This window comes from Portunus trituberculatus, chromosome 48 (assembly GCF_017591435.1).
Source record: "Portunus trituberculatus isolate SZX2019 chromosome 48, ASM1759143v1, whole genome shotgun sequence".
NCBI lineage: Eukaryota > Metazoa > Arthropoda > Malacostraca > Decapoda > Portunidae > Portunus > Portunus trituberculatus.
Genome location: NC_059302.1, coordinates 16741510 through 16766011, shown reverse-complemented (window position 1 = coordinate 16766011; position 24502 = coordinate 16741510). Strand labels below are relative to the sequence as shown.

Genomic DNA, 24502 nt, shown 5'->3' with positions numbered 1-24502 from the left:
CATATCAAAAAATTATCCCCAAACCCATGGCAGAACCCGCCGCTAAGAAATAACCCCAAGCTCCGATAACACAGCACGTGTACTCTCTCTCTCTCTCTCTCTCTCTCTCTCTCTCTCTCTCTCTCTCTCTCTCTCTCTCTCTCTCTTTCAGGCATTCAAATCTGATGTAAAAGTAGAAACTTTTGCACTTTCGTGTCATGAAAATGCAAACTCACATACAATATATGTGCAAAGCAGGAAAAGAAAAAGAAACCACATGTTACAAGTATTGTAGATTTCTATAACAGTTGGAATGTGGCAACTCTTATTAGCAATGGGAGTCACATGACTAGGCCATCAAGCACAGTCCTGTAGAAGCAAACATGGGTGACACACACCAGCGCATTGCTCGATGGGAGTACATGAGGTTTATGAACGTTGCTGTGAGGGTTGGTCTCTGTCTCCCAAATCACTATTAGAATCACTACTGAAGTCTTCACTTACTTCTGTCTCAATAAAAAAATCACTGTCTTCATTTTCATCATTATTCTCAATGTCATTACTGAGTTAACACTGACATAACATTACTCGGAGTACCGTTTCCTCCCTCCAGGTCACCAGGGTTGCGAGATGTCACCTCCAAATGGGAAAAGATGACCTATTGTGTGGCAAAAGTTGCCAGATACAGGCAACCCCCGCTTAATGAACGTTCACACAATGAAATTTCGTTACAACGAACGTTTCTTTTTACTACCATCTGCTTGTATAAGGAACACAAAACTCGCTTTAATGAAATTTTATCCAGGTAATTTTTTTCCAAGTTTGAGAGCCCCGCTGTATCATGCAAGCCAACAGGCTTTTGAATACACCAGTGCCTCTCATGGACAAAATGTGCACCACTCACTCCCCTACCCTTCCCCACTCTTAGTTCAAAACAATAACAGAGCCCAGTAGCAGCTTGTCCTTGTCTTCTTTCGCTCAACATGCCACCAAAATGCCCTGCAATCAGCCCTGCAATGTTGCCTAGCATTGCAAAGAAGACCAGGAAGTCTCTTACTCTGGAAGTGAAGCTGGATATTATTCACAGACACGAGAGGCGAGAAAATTCAAAGCATTGCTCGCCACCATAGCTTGACTCCATCTACTGTCGTTACTATTTTTAAGTCAGCAGACTTTATTAAGAACGCTGGTCAGACCGTATCTTCCTTGCAAGCTAAAAGAACCACCCGAACTCGTGACTCTGCAATGAATAAAATGGAAAGCCTTGTGGAAATGTGGTACATAAGTTTTGTATGGGGTACAATGATGTGTCCTTTGTTTACATTCCACAGGTTGCCGGCTAGCATTTTTCCCGCTCCTTTCATTAATTTAAGATCATCAACATTATAAAGTTACTTTATGTGTACATTATAATGACTTAATCTTAAATTAAACTGCTTAAATGTTTAACTTCATAATTTTTACTTTCATTAAACCTTTTATTGTATGTACTATGATGATGTTTACTCTCAGTGAAAGTTCAAGTCAAGGGTCAAACTTGTTATAATTGGTTTGCTTAACGAAAATTCACGCAACGAACGTTTTTTTTAGGAACGTAACCCATTTGTTAAGGGGGGGTTGCCTGTACCTCGACTTGCCCCAGGACCAATAGTGAGGGGGGAGAGATTCAAACGTTTAGCGCAGAAAAATCATGATTCACTGAACGATCCCCGACTGTACGCATGCCATGCGCCAATCGTCCTGAAACGATCACTGTACATTAAGGATTAAACTGTTATTTTTGCCTCCCTTTTACATTTTATCATTCTAAATAGGTAATATTCTTCAGGTATATTTTAAAAAGGTTTCTATTTTAGTTTCCTATATTTCCCTTCCGTTTTTATTGACTATTTTTAAGCATAATGTTAACCATTTTCTCTTTTTTTCTGAATTTTTTGTATTTTTTAGCATGACATTCCTATTATCATTCATGTTGCTATTATATATGATTTTTGTAAATTATGTATATTAGTTTAACACAAATATTCAATAAAAAATATATCATATTACAGAATCTTTGCCTGTAATTCAATAGAAAATATTCAGTGAAATAGTATTAAACAATCTTTGGAATTCTCCTCGTCAGTGAATATATTTCATTATGTTACACCCTGACAGAACCTGGTGGAGTCTTCCTCAGTGATCCTACAGCCAGTGTATGGCCCTCACTGGCAGAGGATTAATGGAGTGCGAGGCTTTGGCGCCGACTCCCTACTGACCAAAATGGATGAGTATGTGGCCACTCTGGCTGCCAGCCAGGGGGACACCTACACCACCCCATTTGAAGTCCCCACTAAGCACATCAGTAAGGACACAAAAATGCCTTCAGGGTTCCATCAGAGTTCTTAGAATGTCTATTTTGAAATTTATGATGAGATATGAGTTTGGTTTACTATACATCAGTTCATGCTTACAATGCCTTTTTAGCTTGTCTTATCATCTCTTTTTATAAGATTGTGGGTGTGTGTCAGCCAGTCATTGTTAGTTATACTATATATGGGTTTGTATTTCTTTCTTTCTCTTTCATACTTGTAAATTGAGTAATGAGGCATGAAATTAGATGACAGATTGGGTTTTGTGTTCCCTGACTAGCTTTGACTTTCAGAGAATTAAAAAATTAAAAGACAGAGAGAGAGAGAGAGAGAGATAGAGATAATAGATAATAATAGGAAACCATCAGTCATCATTTACTGCCACAAATAGAATAGTTATGATAAGAGCTAAGCCTGAAAGCAATATATCTAATCCTTTAGACACCTAAATTGCATGATGTTTCCTCTCTCCCTTGTGCAGTATTTGGGATGGACACGGTGTCAGCAGAGGAGCTCTACGGCTACAGTCAGTCAGGGTTTGTGGTGGGACATGATGACAGGGTGGACCATGTCATCATTCCAGAGACATCTTCACTGGTGGACAAGACTTACCCAAGCCAGGGACAAGCATCTGTCATTGTGCCCAAGTACAACAACTACCTCAGGAACCAGCAAGTGTGGGCCCACGCTAATAACATTCGCATCCCACTCTCCCTCCTTGGCATTCCTGACATCAAGCGAGGTAAGCTCATCTCTCTTCAGTTGGTAGTTTCTGCCAGGCCTTGTACTACTCAGGAATTGTCAGGGATGTATAGGTAATTATCTACCTGCATTCTTTCTTTATATTATATAAGCTGAGTTTGAAAAATTACATAGTATATTCCAATGCATGATTGTATCAGGAATGGCTTTTTTATATGTGATTTCTATATTTTTAAGGAGTGTGCAGGATTATTGTCTTGAATTAGTCAGTAAAAGTTAAAAAAGAAAATTACATTGATTTTGAAGTGGTTGAAATATTAATCTTATGGTTCATAACTCACTTGCTGTGGTGGACAACTGTCATCCTGCTACTTTTTGTGGTCTTGGTGCTCTAAGTGAAAAATTTGTATGCAATGTTGTTTCAGTTGGCATATCATTATTTTATATATATATATATATATATATATATATATATATATATATATATATATATATATATATATATATATATATATATATATATATATACCATTGCTTATTAATAAGTATTTATGTGTATACATGTTTGATTAAAGTGCTTGAACTGAATGTTACTTGCACTGGAATTTAAGCATGTTTTGTACTGTATGGCTTCCAGTAGGCCCCTCCTGTGAGGGCGGAGGTAGTAAATTTTGTAAATTGAATATATATATATATATATATATATATATATATATATATATATATATATATATATATATATATATATATATACAGTACCCTCCCGAGTTTAGCGCTTGCTTTCTTCTTAAGATATAGCGCCAAACTCGAGGATCGCTAAACTCGGGGTATTGAAAACAATGTAAAACGCTTATTCATTCTGGCCCGGGATGAAGCTGATTTTTTTTCCTCCCCACTTTACTCCCTTATTTCAAAATACCGATAAATTGGTGGGTGTATTCTAGCTTGACATTGGCGATAATTTCTTGATCCAAGGGCTGTATAATAGAGGTTGTATTAGGGGGAAGGAACACGACTTCGCAGTTAGGATGGCGGCCTTTCAGAAACGTTGGATGCCCGGGTGCGTTGTCCAACAGCAGCATCAACTTGAAAGCCAGATTGTTGTTCTCGCAGTATTTCTTTCCTTCAGGTATGAAGTGGTTATCGAACCAATCCAAGCAGGTGACAGCTGTCATGTATCCTTTCTTGTTGCAGGTCCAGTGCACATTCAGATTTTTCATGTCCTTGTTACGATAAGGGTGAGGGTGGGCAGCGGTGTACAGAACAAGTGGCTTCATTTTACAGTCTCCAGTTGCATTGACTGTAAAAAGAACACTGAAGCGTTGCTTACTTTCCTTGTGCCCTCTGGGCTTCCTTTCTTTGGCGATTATGGTTGATTTTGGTTGTTGTTTCCAGTGAAACCCAGTTTCATCGGCGCTGAATATTTGACGGAGATCGTAACCGCCGTCCTCAGTCATCTGTTTCAAGACACCAATGAAACTTTCCACCTCTTCTGTAGATGCGTCTGCTGCTTCACCCAGACATCGTGCCCTCTTGAACGAGTGTCTTTTTTTTAACCTTGAGAACCAGCCATTACTAGCAGAGAAAGGTGGAGGATTGTCAATGTTTAACTTACGTGCCACTGCAGCATATATTTCTCTTGCCTTCTGTCTTACCTTACCAGAAGATATGCACACATTTCGGTCATTTTTGTCAACAATATATTTCTTCAAATAGTGTTCTGTTGTTACCATCAACTTGCTTGTAGGATGCGTGATGTGAGCAACTTGAATCACAGAGCTCCCTCGAGCGTCTTTCAGGAAACGTTTTATTTCCTCACGTTTCGCTCTTATTCCTCTAACAGTAGACTCACTAATGTTGAACAAGTTTCCAACGGCAACAGGTCCCATTCCAGCATCAAGCTTATCCAACACTTCGCCTTTTTCCTTCATGTTTAACAGTCTTTTCTTCTTACCCTGCCTCTCTGGCCTGCTTCCTTTTGCCGAAGTAGGTTTCTTCGAGCCACATGCTGCAGTGCCTCCTTTATTTCCTGACATCACAATTAATTAGCTTGCATATAAGAACTATCAAGATGCTGGTGGAAGAGGGCTAAGGATGTGTGCACACATGGTCAGCTCAGTCAGCCAACTGCAGGAGTCGTGGGGCTGCAGCATACGTGACGCCGCCTGGAAGTAAACGCAACCGATACTTGTCAAAGCAGCGCAAAACTCGGGGCGATACAGCGCCAAACTCGGGATGGTAAGAATTTAGGACTAAGCGCCAAACTCGAGGATCACGAAACTCGGATAGCGCTAAACTCGGGAGGGTACTGCATATATATATATATATATATATATATATATATATATATATATATATATATATATATATATATATATGTATATATACACAGGTAACTCTCGATTTGCGCGTGTTTGATTTACACGTTTTTGTTATAATGCGATCGAAAAAATATTGTAATTAATTTAATTTGCCCGATCGGTTTGCTTATATGCGATTTGGTCCAACCGCATTTTCAAACTGAGCACCAGACACAATTTCAAACTGCGTGCCAGAGAGTTCCGCAGCTGGTCGATAGGTAGGAGCTCTGGGGTCGGATCCAAGAAGCAGGTTGTTGTCAATGTTGGTACAGACAACCTCCTTAGCAACCTCCTGCTCACATACCAACCTTCGTAAAATAGCATCCACAAAGATTCGTTGCTGTTGGCGGGTGGAGGTTGGTAGCCCACCTAAAAGTGCTCATTGGCTGCCAGAAGCTGGATCCAAGAAACTTTAACAACGTCAGAGCAACCTCCTGCCGCGAAATGGCATCCATGAACGCTTGGAGGGACGGTAACGAGGTTGCTACGAGGTTGTTCTCAAGTTGCTGGGAACACCACCTCTCGAGGTGGTGTTACTGTCTTATATATGCATTTATGTTCACAAAACATTTTTATTAGCTTTTTACAAATCTTGCCCCCAAGAAAGGATTGTTTTGTAATGCATAAAGTGAAATCTTACATGGAATACCATAAAATAAAGCGGAGATGAGATCAGCCACAGACAAGGCAAACACGACGACTCGGCTGCTTCTTCTTCTTGTGACCCTTTTAGCTTGCGTGTTGCTTTCACCACGATATTTTATGTTTCCTCTCCTCTATTGCCTGCTATAATGAGTGATAGTGAATTACTAATGACATACCGTGGTATTTCATTAGTAATTCACTATCACTCAGTGCCACGGAGTCTAGGTTATCCTCATGGCATGAGCGTATATGAATACTAAGATATGATATCCATTATAGCAGGCAATAGAGGAGAGGAAACATAAAATATCGTGGTGAAAGCAACATGCAAGCTAAAAGGGTCACAAGAAGAAGAAACAGCCGAGTCGCCGCGACTCTCCACCTCGTCTATGGCTGATCTCATCTCTGCTTTAGTTTTTTATATTCCATGTAAGATTTCACTTTATGCATTACAAAACAATCCTTTCTTGTGGGCAAGGTTTGTAAAAAGCTAATAGAAATGTTTTGTGAACATAAATACATATATGAGACAGTAACACCACCTCGAGAGGTGGTGTTCACAGTAACCTGAGAGCAACCTCATAGCAATCTCATTACCATCCCTCCAAGCGTTCATGGATTCCATTTCGTGGCAGGACGTTGCTCTGACGTTGTTAAAGGATCTTGGATCCAGCTCTCGCTCTTCTCGAGCCTCATTTGCAGTCTGCCAGTACTGAATACAGACGGAATCTCTTCAGTCTGCCTATAATTCACCAAGATGGCCCCAAAACGTCCTTCATCTTCTTCTGTATGTGGGGTTATTTTTGATAAGTGGATTTTTAATAAAGTGATAAAGTTCAGAGGAAGAGTGACTGACTGTGGTGTGAGTGGTGAAGGCAGTGACGCAGTGAGTGTTTTGTTTACATATTCTTTGTTTTGTTGTTTTCTCTTATTATTTTTTGCTTTCTCTTAATATTTCTTGCTTTTCCCTTTACTTTAAATACACTTCTAGTATTTAGAATGGTAAATAATAAAAAACATGTTAATTTAGCCAAATAAATAGAGTATTTTATACGATATTTTTTGGCCCACATCCCACATCTCCCCTATTATCTATTGTTTCTTATGAGAATTACATGTTTGTTTTACGCTAATTTTTGTATACGCGATGCCTCTTGGAACACATCTATCGTGTAAATCGAGTTACCTGTATATATATATATATATATATATATATATATATATATATATATATATATATATATATATATATATATATTTGTCGCATCTACCTGTCTCATATAAATAGGACTAGGGGTTCACCTACTTTTTTCCAAGGTTGAAATACCAGAATTCGAAGTCCGCGGTAGAGGGCACAGCACACATAGTAGCCATGCAACCCCTCTACCCCCAGTCCTTCCTACCTGTGTGCCCTATATGCCATGCCCATCATTCCATTTTCAACCTTCATAGGGTTAACACCTACGCTCTAAGATGGTGTGTTGCTACCGCCAGTGTTTAGATGGCGTCTCCTCCTCCTCACTGCTCTGCCTCCACTGCTGGCTCCGAGAAGTTTTGTGATGGTTCAAGTTGCACTCACCAGATAAATGTTGTTGCCTCTGATCCCCCATTCCGTTTGCATGCAATGCTGTAACTTGTGTGATGTAGACAAGCATTGTAATGAGTGCAGAGAGTGGGATGATAGTTTTGGTTGTTAAGGCTTATAAGCACCAGTTAACCCTTAGACCAAGTACAAATATAATTAGAAGAGAAGTGGCATTTTTAAGTAGACTTTGTTATCTTCTGTTGTGTCTCTCTCCTAGTTTGACAGTGTGATGATGAATGCTGATGCAGGAAGGACAGTTAGTTCCCTTGTCACTGGTGAGTTCCATAGGACCTTTGGCTTCACAACTGCGTGATAGTTTTACTGTTAATAAGCTTGAGACCCAACTCTCCAATGCTGTGTCGGTTATGTCTCAGATGGCTAGTTTTTTGGGCATGTCTGGTGATTCTACTCCTGCTAGCCTCAAGGAAATAATGGAAGAAATAGTAGTGAATAAGCTTGCTAACCATGTTTTCATTCCTTCTCCACCCCGTCAGTGGGTCCCTTGCCCCCTTTACACCAGCAGTCAGCTGTTTGCTCAGGTGAGCCTAGTCGGATCAGGTTGTGTTACTGTGGATGCCCCAATAGGGCTTTGCCTGTTTATCAGGAGTCTTGGTACTGTTTGGTCCTCCCTTCCCAGGAAGGTGATCTGGCTAGAAACAGGGCCATCTTGGGCAAAGTGATGTTGTCACAGGATGGTGTGATGGGTCTGGAAAGAGTGACTCACATGTCCTGCCTTTCTGCCACCTGTGATGGTATGTCAGTACCTGCCCTATGAGCTGACAGTTCACTGCCAACACCATCAACTCCTGGCAATCAGATAATAGGGTGTGATTAGGCAGCAATGTCTCCCCATCACTTCCCTCCTGATCAGGGGCATGTGGTACTCTGGAAACACTGCTAATCCATTGCGGTCACATTTGCAAGTGGGTGTTTCTTCTCTTGCTTCATCTTCTGATGAGGAGTATAACAAAGGGAGGCATGAACTTTCTGAACATGAAAATGAGGGTGCAGCCCCTGACCTTCTGAATTTATCTCACTTTATCTTTGACCAATTTAGTGATGCCAAAGCAAAAGAGATCAATGGGCCTGGCAGAGAAAGATTTCATTGCAGCCAGGCCAGGAAGCGAGTTTGTGCCTTTTAAGTGGTCATGGCCAATGTCAGAGTCCTTGGATTTTACACACGAACTTCTGACAAATAGAGTGGAGAAGCAGAAATCAGCCATCTTTCCCTACACTGCTGCGCTACATCGCTCACTTCTACAAAGTGAGCAATGACTCCACAAAAGGCCACTTCTTAGTCATTAATCTCACACTAGGGCAGTATTCTTTCCAAAAGGCACGTGATGTTCCCTCCAGAATCGCCGCTGCTGACCTGTCACGGATGGAGGAAGTGATAAGATTTATTCAGGAGATTCAGAACTTCCAGTTTTGGATCTTTGGTGCTAGTTAACCTGCAAGATAAGATTCCAAACAGAGACTTGCTGATGGCTAAAGCAGCAAGTAGATAGCATGCAGAAGGCCAGGAAGGATACAGCTAAGGAATCTTCCTTGGTTCTATCTAATATAGTGTCCTTCAGGATGGAAACGATTTTGAGGAATTTGCCTTCCTCCTTTTCAATGTCTGATAAGCTGGCTTTAACCACTTCAATATAATGACACTTATTTTGCGTCATCAGGGCGCTTGTGACATATCCGATGAAGCACATATTGCGTCATGGCTGCTTTCTGCTAAGATAGTGTGTTTTCTTTCTTGGATACTGTATGAGAAGTCTCAGAATGCAGGTCGTATATGATACGATGGCAAACTTAAGTTTCATCATTATTACAAAGATGTATGACTCCCTTATATCAGGATAAGTACTGATGCGCCATGCTGGAAATAGTTATTTTATTTTTTCAATTTTTTATGGTAACAATAGATTAGTTTCCTTTAAAAATTGATGTTTTCTCTCATTTATCATCTTCAGCAAATGGCCTTGAGAAGGCAGACTATAATTTTTTTTCTCTCTGTACATATGTACTTATTATGAAAAATCCCTTACCATCATTATCATTTCTGTAGAGAGAGAGAGAGAGAGAGAGAGAGAGAGAGAGAGAGTTGCCTCTGAATCAGGTATCTCCCCATCCCCACCCAGCCCAGATATAGCGCCAGAAGCTGTTTTCTATTGTCCAGCATGAAGAGGTTAAGGAAATCTTCGTTGAACTCACAGTTCTTTTTTGATGAATACAGGCTTTCTCATGTCTTTGCCAATGCGGAGAAGGTGACCTCCCAATCCTTTCAAGAAGCAGCTGCGGATGCACTAAAGAGGAAAACGGCCCCTCCTACTGTGTCATTCTTGTTCAGTGACCCGGCAGCAAAGCCTTCCACTTCTGGGCTGTCTGCTTATCCTAGGAAGTCCTTCACGAAGGCTATTCTTATGCTACCTCAGGCTGATTCTTCCTGCCCTAATTACCATCTGGTAAGTTGGGTTTTCACAAGTAGGAGTCATGTCCCTTGACTGTATAAGTAGCAGGCTGTCTCTCTTGGAGTTGGAAAGAGTGGCAAGATTTTTGGTGCGAAGGTGTGGGTAAGAGTGTTGAGAAAAGGGTACTGTATTCCCTATGTCGGGTGACCACCACTATCAGAGTCCCCGATAGCCTTCACAAGTTATTCACCCAACTCAGAAAGAGAAAGAGCTTAGGAATAGGAAATACAGACTCTTCCCAAGAAGAGAGCAGTAGAGTCCACTTCTCACAGCCGCATATTCGTAGTTCCCAAAGTCAAGGGCAGGTTTTGTCCAATGATAGACTTGTCCTATATCATCAAGTTCATTCCCAAGACAAAATTCTGAATGGCGACCAACAGGTCAGTTTTGTTGGCAATTTGGAAAGGTGACTAGATGATGTCAGTAGATCTATAGGATACTTATTTTCAGATTCCTGTTCATCTAGAGACCAGAAAGTACCTTTGCTTTTTTCTGAAGAGATCAGTATTTCCAGTTCAAGATCATTTGCTTCGGGTTGTCGACAGCTCCACAGGTCTTCATGAGAGTCATAGCTCCAGTGTCAGTGGTTCTACATTCCAGAGGAATTTGACTCCTTCGTTACTTGGACAAATGGTTTTTACCGGCGACATCAGAAGAGGAAGCTCTGCAGTTGAGGGAAATCCTTCTATGACTCTGCAAGGAGCTCAACATAATGATCAATTGAAACAAGTCAGTGTTGATCCCCAGACAAGTTGCTCATCATTTGGGGATAGAGATTCATTCTTCAGTTTCAAAGGTTATTCTGAGCCTGAAGAGGATCTCAATAACCTACTGGCAGTTATACAGTTGTTCATGAGTCAACACAGCCCTCCAGTTCAAGAGTGGCTGAGGCTGCTGGGGTACCTGTCATCAGTGTCACACTTAGTTCTGGGTGGCTGACACAGGATGTGCAGTCTAGTTGCAACTGATGACCTTTTTGGGTTAGGAAGACAATGGGCTAACTCTCTGCTACCTTACCAATATTAGATGGCTTTCAGTGGTGGTCAACCATAGATGATTTATGGTCAGATCAGCCCCTGGAGACCCCGATTCCAGGCCTCTTTTTGTACACACATGCTTCCTTGGACTGTTAGGTGGCATATGGTCTGGACATGGAAGTGAATGGCAAGCAGTCCCCTCAGGAAAAGCAGAAGCACATCAATGTTTTAGGAGTTGAGAGCAATCCGTTTTGGGCTGCAATCTTTCATTCCTCAGCAAGGAGGGTGGCATGAGATCAAGATTGCTCAGCATGGAAGCCCAGGAGACTCTGCAGTGAGCGGAGGAGAATGTAGTTACCGTTCTCATACGGTTTGTGAGAGGCAAGAACAATTTGGTGGCGGACTGTCTCATCGGAAAGGGCCAGGTCATCTCTCCAGAGTGGACTCTTCACCAAAGTATTTGCAATGGCATGAGGAAGGTGTGGGACTGCCTAATAGTAGATGTGTTACAGACTTCCCAACTTCGTGTCTCCATTTCCAGACACCATGGCAATTGCCACAGATGCTCTTGTCTTCCAGAGGGACTTTATGGAAGTTTACACATTTCCACCATTCTATGTCATCATAAAAGTGCTCAACAAACTGCACAGGTCAAAAAGGGTCAAGCTCATTGTTGTTGCCTCCTTTATGCCTCAGAAGGAGTGGTTTCTTGATCTAGTGGAGTTGGGTATTGACACTCCTAGACGACTCCCCACGAGTAGGACCTTCTGCATCAACCTCAAAGCTTTTAGTCCCTTCTCTGGTTATTGTGAGTTTTATGGATAAGCTCTCCTAGACATGCCTTCCATCCTCCTGACAATGTGGGAGTCTGTCCTATTTATATGAGACAGGTAGATGTGACAAATTATTTTTCAATCTTAAAAAAAGTTTTTCACATACTTATCTCTCTCATAGAATGCCAACCCACCCTTCCTACCCTCAACATGTTACCCATCAACATGTCATAAGCTTGAAAATGGTATGGTGGGCATAGCATAGAGGATGTGCTGGTGGGAAGGATTGGAAGTAAGGAGGTGTGGGGGTTGTGCATGCTGCACCCTCTATCATGGATTTTAAATTCTGGTATTTCGACCTTGGAAATAAGTAGATGGACCCTAGTCCTATTTATATAAGACAGGTAGGTATGTGAAAATATTTCATAAGATTGAAAAATAATATACATGTATATATATATATATATATATATATATATATATATATATATATATATATATATATATATATATATATATATATATATATATATATATATATATATATATATATATATATATATATATATATATATATATATATATATATATATATATATATATATATATATATGAGGCTGCGCATACTGTAGCATACCCATCCACCATTTTTAAAAAGTCTCAGAAATCGAGTTCAAAGTTTTTTTTCTTTAAAGATCGATATCATGAAGAGTATTATACCTAGGGTAATGGGGTTTGCACCATCTTAAAGCCTATCATCTCTACTTTGCTCCATCAACTTTTTGTCAAGATACACTCCCCCTCCCCTCCATCATTAACCAAAAAAGATGAGGAATTGGCAAAAAGGTTTTCATTTTATGCAAGAACCATTACACCTGGCAGAGGTTAGCGTGTTCTTTTATGTTGTACAATGATGGTGAGTGTCAATAGAGTGTTTGATAATGATTTTGTTATGATCACTGAAAACACTGATATGTTAAGAGTAACACGTGCTGCATGGCAAGCTTATAAGCAAAAACTCAAGCTCGGGACGAGAGCGGGAGTAATACTATAGCTTGCACTAGAGGCTGGGGACGAGACTATTTACGCCGCTTATGTCGCATGGGTACACTTTAGCATGCGCGAAAAGCAGGCTGCTTTGTCTATTGTCACGGGAATGGTGCTTGTGTATACTTTACCTCGCGCACTGCATAAAAATACGTGTGCCGAGTGCTAAGGATGTACACCCAAGAAATTTCTATTGGGTTTTTCGCGTATATTATCTTGTATTTCTTCACATCCACCACGTCCACATGAAAGTATATGGTCTGATTGACCGTGTGATAGCATTATCTCAAATTTGAGCAGGATGGCGCTTGGGTATACTATAGCACACGGGCCCATATATATATATATATATATATATATATATATATATATATATATATATATATATATATATATATATATATATATATATATATATATATATATATATATATATATATATATATATATATATATATATATATATATATATATATATATATATATATATACAGTAAAGCCCCACTTAGCGCGAGATCAATTAACGCGAACCGCAATTAGCGCGAGCTATCATCTAACAAAAAAAATAATTAATTAGCACGAAAGCCTCAGTTAGCGCGAGCAGCTGCCACAATTGAATTTTGAAAATTGCGCCAAGCCGCCATGGTGCACGGTACCTGATGCATATCAACACAGTCGCTTCCTGCCTACCTACCTCTGGTTCCCACCACAGCACAGACCCCCCTGCCCACCTCTTCCCACATAGTTCCCTAGTCTCCCACGCTGGTCTGCCCACCTCTACCGAGGCGTACACCGAGCACCGTTATTGAGGATTGTGTTTCTTATCCCAGCATCCTGTACGGGTGAACAGTGAGAGGTGTCCGTGTCGTGTATACCACGAGTGAGTATGTGATCCTTGTGGCACAGCACCACATTGGTTGAAATAGTGCTACAGTGTTTGGGTGATTTGTGAAGTGATAATGCCTAAGCCACATGCAGGAAAGCGCAAGTCGCTTGACTTTAGTATCAAACAAGAAGTTGTAAAACGCAAAGAGGAAGGCCAGGGCAATTCTGTAATAGGCCTCACATTAGGCCTCAGTGAATCAACTGTAAGGACAATATGGAAGAAAAAGGATGAAATCAAAGCATCTGTTAAAGCATACGGTACTTCTCAGATTGATAATCGCAAGTGTGCTCGGGATGAGAAACTGATAAAAATGGAGAGACTCCTTGCCCTTTGGATTGAGAGGAAAGAAAAAGAAGGCAGTTCCGTAGATAAACGTCAGATCAAACAACAAGCGAAATGCTTTTATGAAGTGATTTGTCGTAAGACAAATGTTCCTGTGAGTAACTTTCATGCCTCCAATGGCTGGCTGCATCGTTTCCTTAAATGCAAGGAAATAAGGAAACTTGGCTACTCAGGTGAAATGGCCAGCGCCGATGCCAATGCAGCAAAGGAATTTCCCAGTATCCTCAAAGAAATTATTGATGAAGGCAAGTTTCATCCTGACTGCATTTACAACATGGATGAGGCTGGTTTAATGTACAAAATGCCTCCCAAGTCAACGTTTGTGGCAAAACAAATAAGTTATTAAACCCAAAAATCAGATGAGTGCACCAAGTAATTTTTTTCGTATTGGTTACTTTAATCAATTAGTGCGAAATCAGTTAACGCGACCACATTCATCCACCTAATTCTCGCGCTAAATGGGGTTCTACTGTATATATATATATATATATATATATATATATATATATATATATATATATATATATATATATATATATATATATATATATATATATATATATATATATATATATATATATATATATATATATATATATATATATATATATATATATATATATATATATATATATATATATATATATATATATATATATATATATATATATATATATATATATATATATATATATATATAGATATATATATTATACAGTGGTACCTTGAGATACGAGTTTAATTTGTTCTGTGATGGAGCTTGTATCTTAAAAAGACTACATCTCAAAACAGTTTTTCCCATTGAAATGTATTGAAATGTCATTAATACATTCTAGCCTCCCCCCCAAAAGAGATATTTATAAATAATGATTATTGCACAGAAACATAATAAAACATAACAAAAAATAATATAAATCAATAAACTACTCTTAAGTATATTTAGGGAGGCGGTGGCAAAGTGGATAAGGTAGTGAGCATGGGATCAGGCAAGTGTCCCCGTGTAGGGTCAAATCCCATCACATATCGCCTTGATACTTTGCCATTTGTTGAGTGGTTTAAAGTTACCTACATGTCACTATGATATCCAGGTTCTAGGTGGTTACATTAAACATGCGCTTGCGTAGTGACATGGGCCCTAAAATGGGTACCACTATAAATAAAATTGCATTGAGCTTAACAATGCTTCCTATACTATCTAAGTTACCTACAGGCACTATAGGCCACAACATAAAAAAAAAAAAAATTATCTCAGAGGGTACATTCCATGGGACGTTACCTTACTGCATCCCCATCTTTACCTGGGACTGTTGATCAGCTGGAATGTTCAAATATAGTCTCCCACAGAAGACTGAGTGCTCTAATAATCACTGAAGAGCTCATTGATGACTCTGTAAACATTATTCAGTGAATAAATGAAGGTTTAAGTGAGAGAGAGAGAGAGAGAAGAGGCTGCACCACTACAGCCATAGAGATTTGTTTATATTATTCCCTCCCTCCGTGATAAGTGTCGGTGGAGGAGGTAGGCAGAGACAGGAGAAAATTTTTTTGCTTTTTCAGTTACATACACATGCATACTTTATCAGTGCATGAAGATATATAAAATACAGTAATATTTCGCTTAACGAACGTTCGTTTAATGAATTTCCGGTTTAACGTACAAGCACATCCGCATAACGTACAAGCACATCCATTTTAGCGAATTTTCTGGGTTTGAATTTGCCGGGTGAGGGACCGAACACGGTAGTTTCGCTGGCTCCCTGCCTCTGTCTCTAGCGCTCCTGGAGCTGGATCCAAGATTCTTTAACAACGTCAGAGCAACCTCTTGCAGCGAAATGGCATCCATGAACGCTTGGAGGGACAGTGACAAGGTTGCTTTCAGGTTGCTCTGAGGTTGCTGGGAACACCACCTCTGGAGGTGGTGTTACTGTCTTATATATGCATTTATGTTCACAAAACAACATTTCTATTAGCTTTTAACAAACCTTGCCCCCAAGAAAGGATTGTTTTGTAATGCATAAAGTGAAATCTTACATGGAATACCAAAAAAATAAAGCAGAGATAAGATGAGCCACAGACGAAGCGGGAGACTCGCAGCCACTAGGCCGCTTCTTTTTCTTCTTGTGATCCTTTTGCTTTGGTGTTACTTTCATAATGATGTTTATGTTTTCACTCCTCTCTTGCCTGCTATAATGGATATCATATCTTAGTATTCGTATATGCTCATGCCACGAGGATAACCTTGACTCTGTGGCACTGAGTGATAGTGAATTACTAATGAAATACCGCGGTATTTCATTGATAATTCACTGTTACTCAGTGCCACGGAGTCGAGGTTATCCTCATGGCATGAGCGTATATGAATACTAAGATATGATATCCATTATAGCAGGCAATAGAGGAGTGGAAACAAATATCATAGGGAAAGACAACACGCAGGCTAAAAGGGTCACAAGAAGAAGAAGAAGCGGCCGAGTCGAGTCTCCCGCTGCCTGTGGCTCATCTCATCTCTGCTTTATTTTTTGGTATTCCATGTAAGATTTCACTTTATGCATTACAAAACAATCCTTTCTTGGGGTCAAGGTTTGTAAAAAGCTAATAGAAATGTTGTTTTGTGAACATAAATGCGAGAATGTGAGAGAATTTGTACGTAGCTCCTCTAACTTCCAATGACTCATATGACATCATAAAAGTAGTGGTAAACCGGTGGCCCAATACAGTGGTACCTTGAGATACGATTTTAATTCATTCTATAACCATCGTTATATGTCAAAAAAATTGTATGTCAAATCAATATTTCCCATATAAATACATGTAATATGAATTAATGCGTTGTAGCGCTATGAAACCACCCCAAAACACAGTTAAATTACATATAATATACACAATTTGTATATAAATAAACGAGTAATAACATACATAATGATATAAAAAAACACATTAATATGATAAATGTTAATAAAATCAATAAAAAAAGAAAGGAATTTTACTTACCACAGTGACGGTGAGCTGCGGCCTGCAGGGAGAGGAGGAGGAGGAGGAGGATTTATACGTACGTAATGTACGTAAACACAAAAACATTGCTGAACTTATTTCTAATGCTAAACTTATTCTTAATGTTTTTTTGGGGTGTGGCTTTTTATTTTTTTTTTTTCTTACGTAATCACCTAATCATCACTTTCATGTCTGGCCTTTTTGGCCTCACTTTCATCAGTTTCAGCACTCTCACGTCTGGCCCTTTTGGCCTCACCTTGACTTTCACTAACTGAGGCCTTCACAAAGTAACGATCAAGAGAGGTTTGTTTCTACCTCCTTTTTAGAATGTTACGAAAGAATGTGAGACACGTATCATTATATAAGACACTCGCTCTGCCTGTAGACAATTTATCAGGGTGTCTTTTTTCCACAAAATCTGACACTTCCTGCCACTTGCCTAGGATATCACGAATTTCACGTGAAGTTAGTTCCTCCTCCTGCTTAACATCCTCCTCACTGCTGAGTTCTTGCATTACCTCCTCGTGGGAAATCTTGTGTAACTCCTTCAGCTCCTCCATTGTGAGTTCTTCAGCGTGCTCCTCAACGAGTTCAGCAACATCTGCCTCGTCTACCTCTAAGCCCTTAGAGCGACCAATAGATACAATCTCCTCAACAGGATCAAATCCCTCAAAGTCTTGCTCTAAAACAACATCTGGCCATAATTTTCTCCAAGCTGAGTTCAATGTTCTTTTGGTAACACCTTGCCAGGCAATATCTATAAGCTTAACACAGATCATAATATTGTAATGTTGCTTCCAAAACTCCCTCAATGTTAGGTTTGTATTTTCAGTAACTTCAAAGCAACGCTTGAAAAGATGCTTCGTGAAAAGTTTCTTAAAGTTGGATATCACCTGTTGATCCATGGGCTGGAGGATAGATGTTGTGTTGGCTGGCAGATAGACAACTTTAATGAATTTAAATTCATCTAAAAGGTCATCTGCAAGGCCATGGGGGTGACCGAGGGCATTATCCAAGAGGAGGACACACTTAAGTGGCAGACCATTATTGGTCAAGTATTTCTTGACTGAAGGACCAAAAACTACGTTCATCCATTCAATAAAAAACTGACGTGTCACCCATGCTTTACTATTTGCACGCCACAGAACTTGTAATCTTTCTTTAATCACTTTATGAGCTTTGAATGCCTTTGGATTTTCTGAGTGATAAACTAGTAATGGTTTCAATTTGAAATCGCCGCTAGCGTTGGCACAAAGGGCAAGCGTTAGCCTATCTTTCATAGGCTTGTGACCGGGTAGACTTTTTTCTTCTGCCATGCCTAGGCATTTTCTTCCAAAACAATCTTGTTTCGTCACAATTGAATACTTGTTGCGGCAGGTATCCTTCTTCACAAATAAGTTTTTCAAATTCCTTAATGAAATTTTCAGCCCCCTTAACATCAGCACTCGATGCCTCTCCATGACGAATGACAGAATGAATGCCACTTCGTTTCTTAAAATTGTCAAACCATCCACGACTGGCTTTGAACTCATCACTCCCTTGGCCACCTTGCGATGATTCTCCCTCCGTCTCGGCTGCTTCACGCTTAAGGTCTTGGAAAACTGTGCTAGCCTTCTCACAGATGATCGCTTCAGAAACAGAGTCACCAGCCAATTGCTTCTCCTTAATCCATATTAAAAGTAGCCATTCCATCTCATCATGTTTATCAGTACGTAGCTTGGAAATAATGATGACGCCTTTGGAAGGTTGCAGCTTTTTTATCTCTTCCTTCTGCTTGATGATTGTGGATATTGTATAAGGATTACGGCCATACTCCTTTGCCAAGTCAATGATACGAATGCCACGCTCATACTTTGTGATAATTTCATGTTTTGCTTCCATCGTGATCATCTTCTTAGGTTTTTTCTTTTCACTAGTTTTGTCTTTAGCTTTGGGACCCATGGTTCATAACAAAATAAAGTATATATATCCAAAATAAGACGAAAAATGAGCACAAACACAACGAATAACACAACGTGTTTGAACAATGAGGTGTCAACAAACAAACTGAGTGGGCAGCAGCCGACCGCAGATTTTGCTACCTAGCGTTCACTTCTACAATAATTATTATCGTTCATCGTATCTCAAATTTTTCATTGTATGTTGGGGCATAAATTTTTGAATATTTCATGTCTTATCTCAAAATAATCGAAAGTTAGGACGACCGTATCTCAAGGTATCACTGTATGCTGCCAAATGTATATATAATTTTTTTTTTTTTTTTTTTTTTTTTTTTACCCATGTGGTATGTTGGGGACCAGCCCAGAACGCATCCCCCCTTATTTCCATTATTTCCTATGGGAAAATTACGTCTGCTTAACGAATTTTTGCTCTACGAACAGCTTTGACACCCCCTATCCTGTTCGTTAAGCGGAGTATTACTGTAGAAACAAAAGTTTTATTTCATGTTCTTACCTTGGAGATAGACATTTTCAGCTAATGGTGGTAAATGGTGGAGGAAGGGAGGAAGGGATGCAGGCACCATTCATATGTAAACATCAAACGTAAATTAAAACTACACTTTCTTTAGACAAAAAGAGGGTAACTAAATAGTATGAAAATGACGATAGAAAAATCACAGTGCATGAGATCCACGGGAAACACATAGTTACTAGCTCAGCTAAGGCTGGACTGATGGGCTGAGCCGCCGACTAGCAGCAACATCCCCAAGCATTACTCGTATCTCAAAATTTTGCTGATATCTCAAAATAAAAGAAATTACCAAATTGTAGCTCATATCTTAAAAAACTCATCCGAAGATACCACTGTATATATATATATATATATATATATATATATATATATATATATATATATATATATATATATACAGTCAAGACTCAATACTCGAACATCTTAATAGTCAAAGTTTTTAGTACTCGAGCGCAGAAGTTCAATTTAATACTCGAAAAAATACCTGATAGTCAAACGTTCACACACATGGTTGTAAACAAAGGCTTCTTGGCCTCTCCCTCCACCACTCCACCAGTTGTGCTGCTGCAGTCATCAGAATAACATTCATGTGTTTCGTGCATTTTGTGTAGTTTTTTTTTTTTTTTCATTTATAAACTTACATTAACACTAAAGGCAGGCTTATTAGTAGTGAAAATATCTGGTATTCAAACAGCCGCACACATGGTTGTAAACAAAGCTCTGGCCTCTCCCTCCCCATCGTCACCATTGTCCCATTCTGTTACCAGTATTACCAGTAAAAATAAAGGTATTCTGGTATACCAGATACCTGTACACATCACTACTCCTGCCGCAACCTTCAGATAAACAACATTCTTCTGCATTCTATTGGTAGTTTTTCATTTAGAACCTTACAATGGCACCAGATAGGCTTATTGGTGGTGAAAATAAGGAATCTAGGGAAAGTGCAAGCGTTAGTGAGCCACATCCTTCCGCTAGTGGGTTCACAAGAATCACACCAGACATTGTCATGGTTGGTGATGCATCCTCTGACGATCTCCCTCCTCCTCCCCACCCTACTCCCCTTTTCTTTTATGTCATCACCAGTCTCCACTTATAGTATGTAGAAATCAATATTATGAAAAAAAATTACATTGAAGTTTTCATAAACTTAAGGTTTGGCTAAAATTAGAACCTATTACCTGATTTATAGGTATCGATAGTTGAGTTTTTTGATACTTGAACAGCCATTTCGAATTAATTAAGTTCGAGTATTGAGTCTCCACCATGTGTATATATATATATATATATATATATATATATATATATATATATATATATATATATATATATATATATATATATATATATATATATATATATATATATATATATATATATATATATATATATATATATATATATATATATATATATATATATATATATATATATATATATATATATATATATATAATGTAAAATACAGTGGTGCTTTGGTTTACGAGTTTAATTCATTCCATAACGTAGCTCATATCTTCAAACACTCACATCTTGAAACAAATTAATCCTTTTCACACACAAAACATATTAATATAAAAATCTATTAACGTAGTATTTTGCAAAATTTAAGTAATTTTGAATCAAATAATACAGATAATAATATATGCTAATGGTCCCTTGCTGTTTTGCTAAACAAAGATGCACTTACACTGTGTGGAAAACAAAGTTCAGGTGGTGTGAAGGTGTATTTACTAGTTGTATTTACCTAGTTGTATTGTATAGGGTTCGAGTGGGGCTCATAGTATCCTGTCTCTATATCTCTATTTATCTAATTTATCTTTAAAGCTATGCACATAATGTTTTATAACAACTTCATCACTCTATGCATTCTACTTTTCTACCATTCTATGTGGAAAACTGTACTATTTTCAAATATCCTTCACACACTGCCTTCTCCCAATCTCCTTTGCATGTCTACTTGTCCTTCCAGCTTATTCTATCACCAGCACCAGTTCTACTTTATCTACCTTTTAATGCTATTAACTATTTTATATAATGTTATTAGGTCTCTTCTTTCTCTTCTATCTTGTAAGGTTGGCAGTCCTATTTCCTTCAGCCTTTCTTCATAGGTTAGGTACTTTAGTTCCGGCACCATCTTTATTCTGAATCCATTCTAATCTTCTTATATCCTTTTTCAAGCTCGGCGACCACACCACCGCTCCATATTCCAACTTTGGACATATCATGCTCATAGTATTTTTTTTTTTTGTCATATCTTTGTCCAAGTACTGAAATGCCACTCCAATATTAGTCAACATTTTATACTATGATCCAAATATCTAACTTATATGGTTTTGGGGGTTCAGATTTTCTTGTATAACCAGTCCGAGATCTTTTTCCTCTTTAGTCTTTATTATTTGTTCCTCTCTCATCAGATAGTTCCATACCTGTCTTCTCTTACTTTTTCCTAATTCCATTATGTGACATTTCTTGGCATTGTTTTCTAACTTCCACTTCTTACTCCACTCATAAGTTTTGTTTATATCTTCCTGCAGCAGCAAACAGTCCTCTTGGGTCTTGATTACTCTTAGCAATTTTGCGTCATCAGCAAACAAATTAATAAAACTGGTCACTCCATTCTGTATGTCATTAACATATACCTGGAACATAATGGGGGCTAACACTGACTCTTGTGGCACTCCAAGATAAGTATGTATCTTTGATCACATTTCTCATCTCTCTGTCCTTCAAGTAATCTCTTATCCAATCTAAAAAAATTTCTCTCAGTCCTCCTATGTTCTCTAACTTCCAAAGTAGTCTTCCATGATGGACTTTATCAAAAGCCTTTTTTATGTCTAGGTATACAGTGTCCACCCATCCATATTTGCTCTCCAGTCTTTCTATTATTCTTGATTAGACACTTAGTAAATTTGACACACATGATCTTTCTCTCCTGAACGTGTATTTACTTAGTTGTATTGTACAGGGTTCGAGCGGGGCTCATAGTGTTCTGTCTTCATGTCTCCATTTATCCAATTTTTTTTTAAAGTTATGCATATTATGTGCTGTAACAACTTCATAACTCAATGCATTCCACTGCTCCACTATTCTGTGAAGAAAGCTGTATTTTCCAATGTCCTTCACACACTGCATCATCTTAATCTTCTTTACATGTCCTCTTGTACTTCCATCTTCTTCTGTCACCTGCACCAGGTCTTCCTTCTCTTTCTTTTCAATGACATTGACTATCTTGTAAATTATTATTAGGTTCCCACGTTCTCTTCTATATTGTAAGGTTGGTAGTCCCATTTCCTCCAGTCATTCTTCATATGTTAGATCCTTTTTAGATCTTTTGGCACCATCTTTGTAGCAATCTTCTGTATCCTTTCTAATTTTCTTCTATCCTTTTTAGAGCTCGGAGACCATACCACTCCTACATATTCCAGCCTTGGGCGTATCATCCTTATGATGATTTTTTTCATATCTTTGTCCATGTATTGAAATGCCACTTATATTATTGAACATTTTATATGATAATCCAAATATCTTGCTTATGTATTTTTTGGAGCTCAGATTGTCCTGTATAATCACTCCCAGATCTTTTTCCTCTTTAATCTTCATTATTGGTTCCTCTCCCATTAAATAGTTCCATACCAGTCTTCTTTTGCTTTCCTAGTTCCATTATGTGACATTTCTTGGCATTAAACTCCAATTTCCACTTCCTACTCCACTCATAGATCATATTTATATCTTCCTGTAAAAGCAGACAGTCCTTCCTGGTTTTGATAACTCTTAGCAGGTTTGCATCATCAGCATATAAATTAATATAACTGTTTACCCCAATGTGAATGTCGTTTACATAAATCTGAAACATAATGGGGGCTAACACTAACCCTTGTGGCACTCCGCTTATTACTTTACCCCAAGATGAGTATGTATTTTTGATCACAGTTCTCATCTCCTTATCCTTTAAATAATCTCTTGTCCATTCAACCAAAATTCCTCACAATCCTCCTATGTGAATCCAGGTATACTGTTTCCACCCATTTGTCTCTGTTTTCCAGTCCTGCAATAACTCGAGTAGAAGCTTAATAAGTTTGATACACATGACTGCCCTGTCCTGAACCCAAATTGTCTGTTCAATGTGACTTGTTCCTCTTCTGGAAATTTCACACAACTTTCCCAAAACACTTGTAAGTGACATTGGTCTGTAGTTTAGTGGTTCAGTTGCCTTTCCTCCTTTAAATATTGGTATTACATTGGCTCTCTTCCATTCTAGTGGAACTTTCCCTTCATTTATTGAAGTTGTAATTATTTCCCTAATTGGATCCAGTAGTTATACTTTACTTTCTTTTAACACCAGTCTGATACACCATCTGGCCCCATTGCTTTTCTGACATCTAACTTATCTAATAATCTTCTAACATCCTCCCTGTGCGCTGTGATTTTCTGTAATCCTTGGCAATGCAATATCCTATTATGTTCTGTGAAATCTTCTGCAGTGAATACCGTTTTGAAGCTCTCATTCATTATTTCATACATTTCCTTCTCAGTTTGATATGTCTTTCCTCCTTTAATTATTTTTTCTATTGTTTCTTTTTCCTCATTTTGCCATTTATTGTATTGTATGATTGGAGGGGACTCTGGTTTCTTTGTGAAAACTATGTCAAGCAATGATGGTTCTTCTTCTCCCCCTGTACCTTGTTGACTGCTCCACCCACTGGTCCATTGTATTAACCGTAGTCAACTGTAACACTTTCTCACTCCACTGCCCAGCATTATCCATTACTTCCATCTCTCTCCAGTTTATTTTTTTTACAGTTGAAGTCTCAACTAAAAGTATTCTTCCATCTCTTCTTATAATTTTATCTAGGTTCTTAATCACCTCTCTTTGCTTATCTTTCTGTTCTTCAGTTCCCCATGTATTTGTCTTAGGTGGCACATA

The 24502-nt window shown here is 38.6% G+C and overlaps 1 protein-coding gene across 7 annotated transcripts in view; it reads left to right on the top strand.

Annotated features, from left to right (window-relative positions):
* Positions 1-24502, top strand: part of LOC123498670 (protocadherin-like wing polarity protein stan) — a 469084-nt gene that overhangs the window by 384160 nt on the left and 60422 nt on the right. For all 7 annotated transcript variants that reach the window (XM_045246001.1, XM_045246004.1, XM_045246006.1 and 4 more), the window contains exons 19-20: positions 2137-2323; positions 2812-3072. In XM_045246001.1, coding sequence (XP_045101936.1) covers positions 2137-2323; positions 2812-3072 — 448 coding nt within the window. The remainder of the gene's footprint in view (positions 1-2136; positions 2324-2811; positions 3073-24502) is intronic.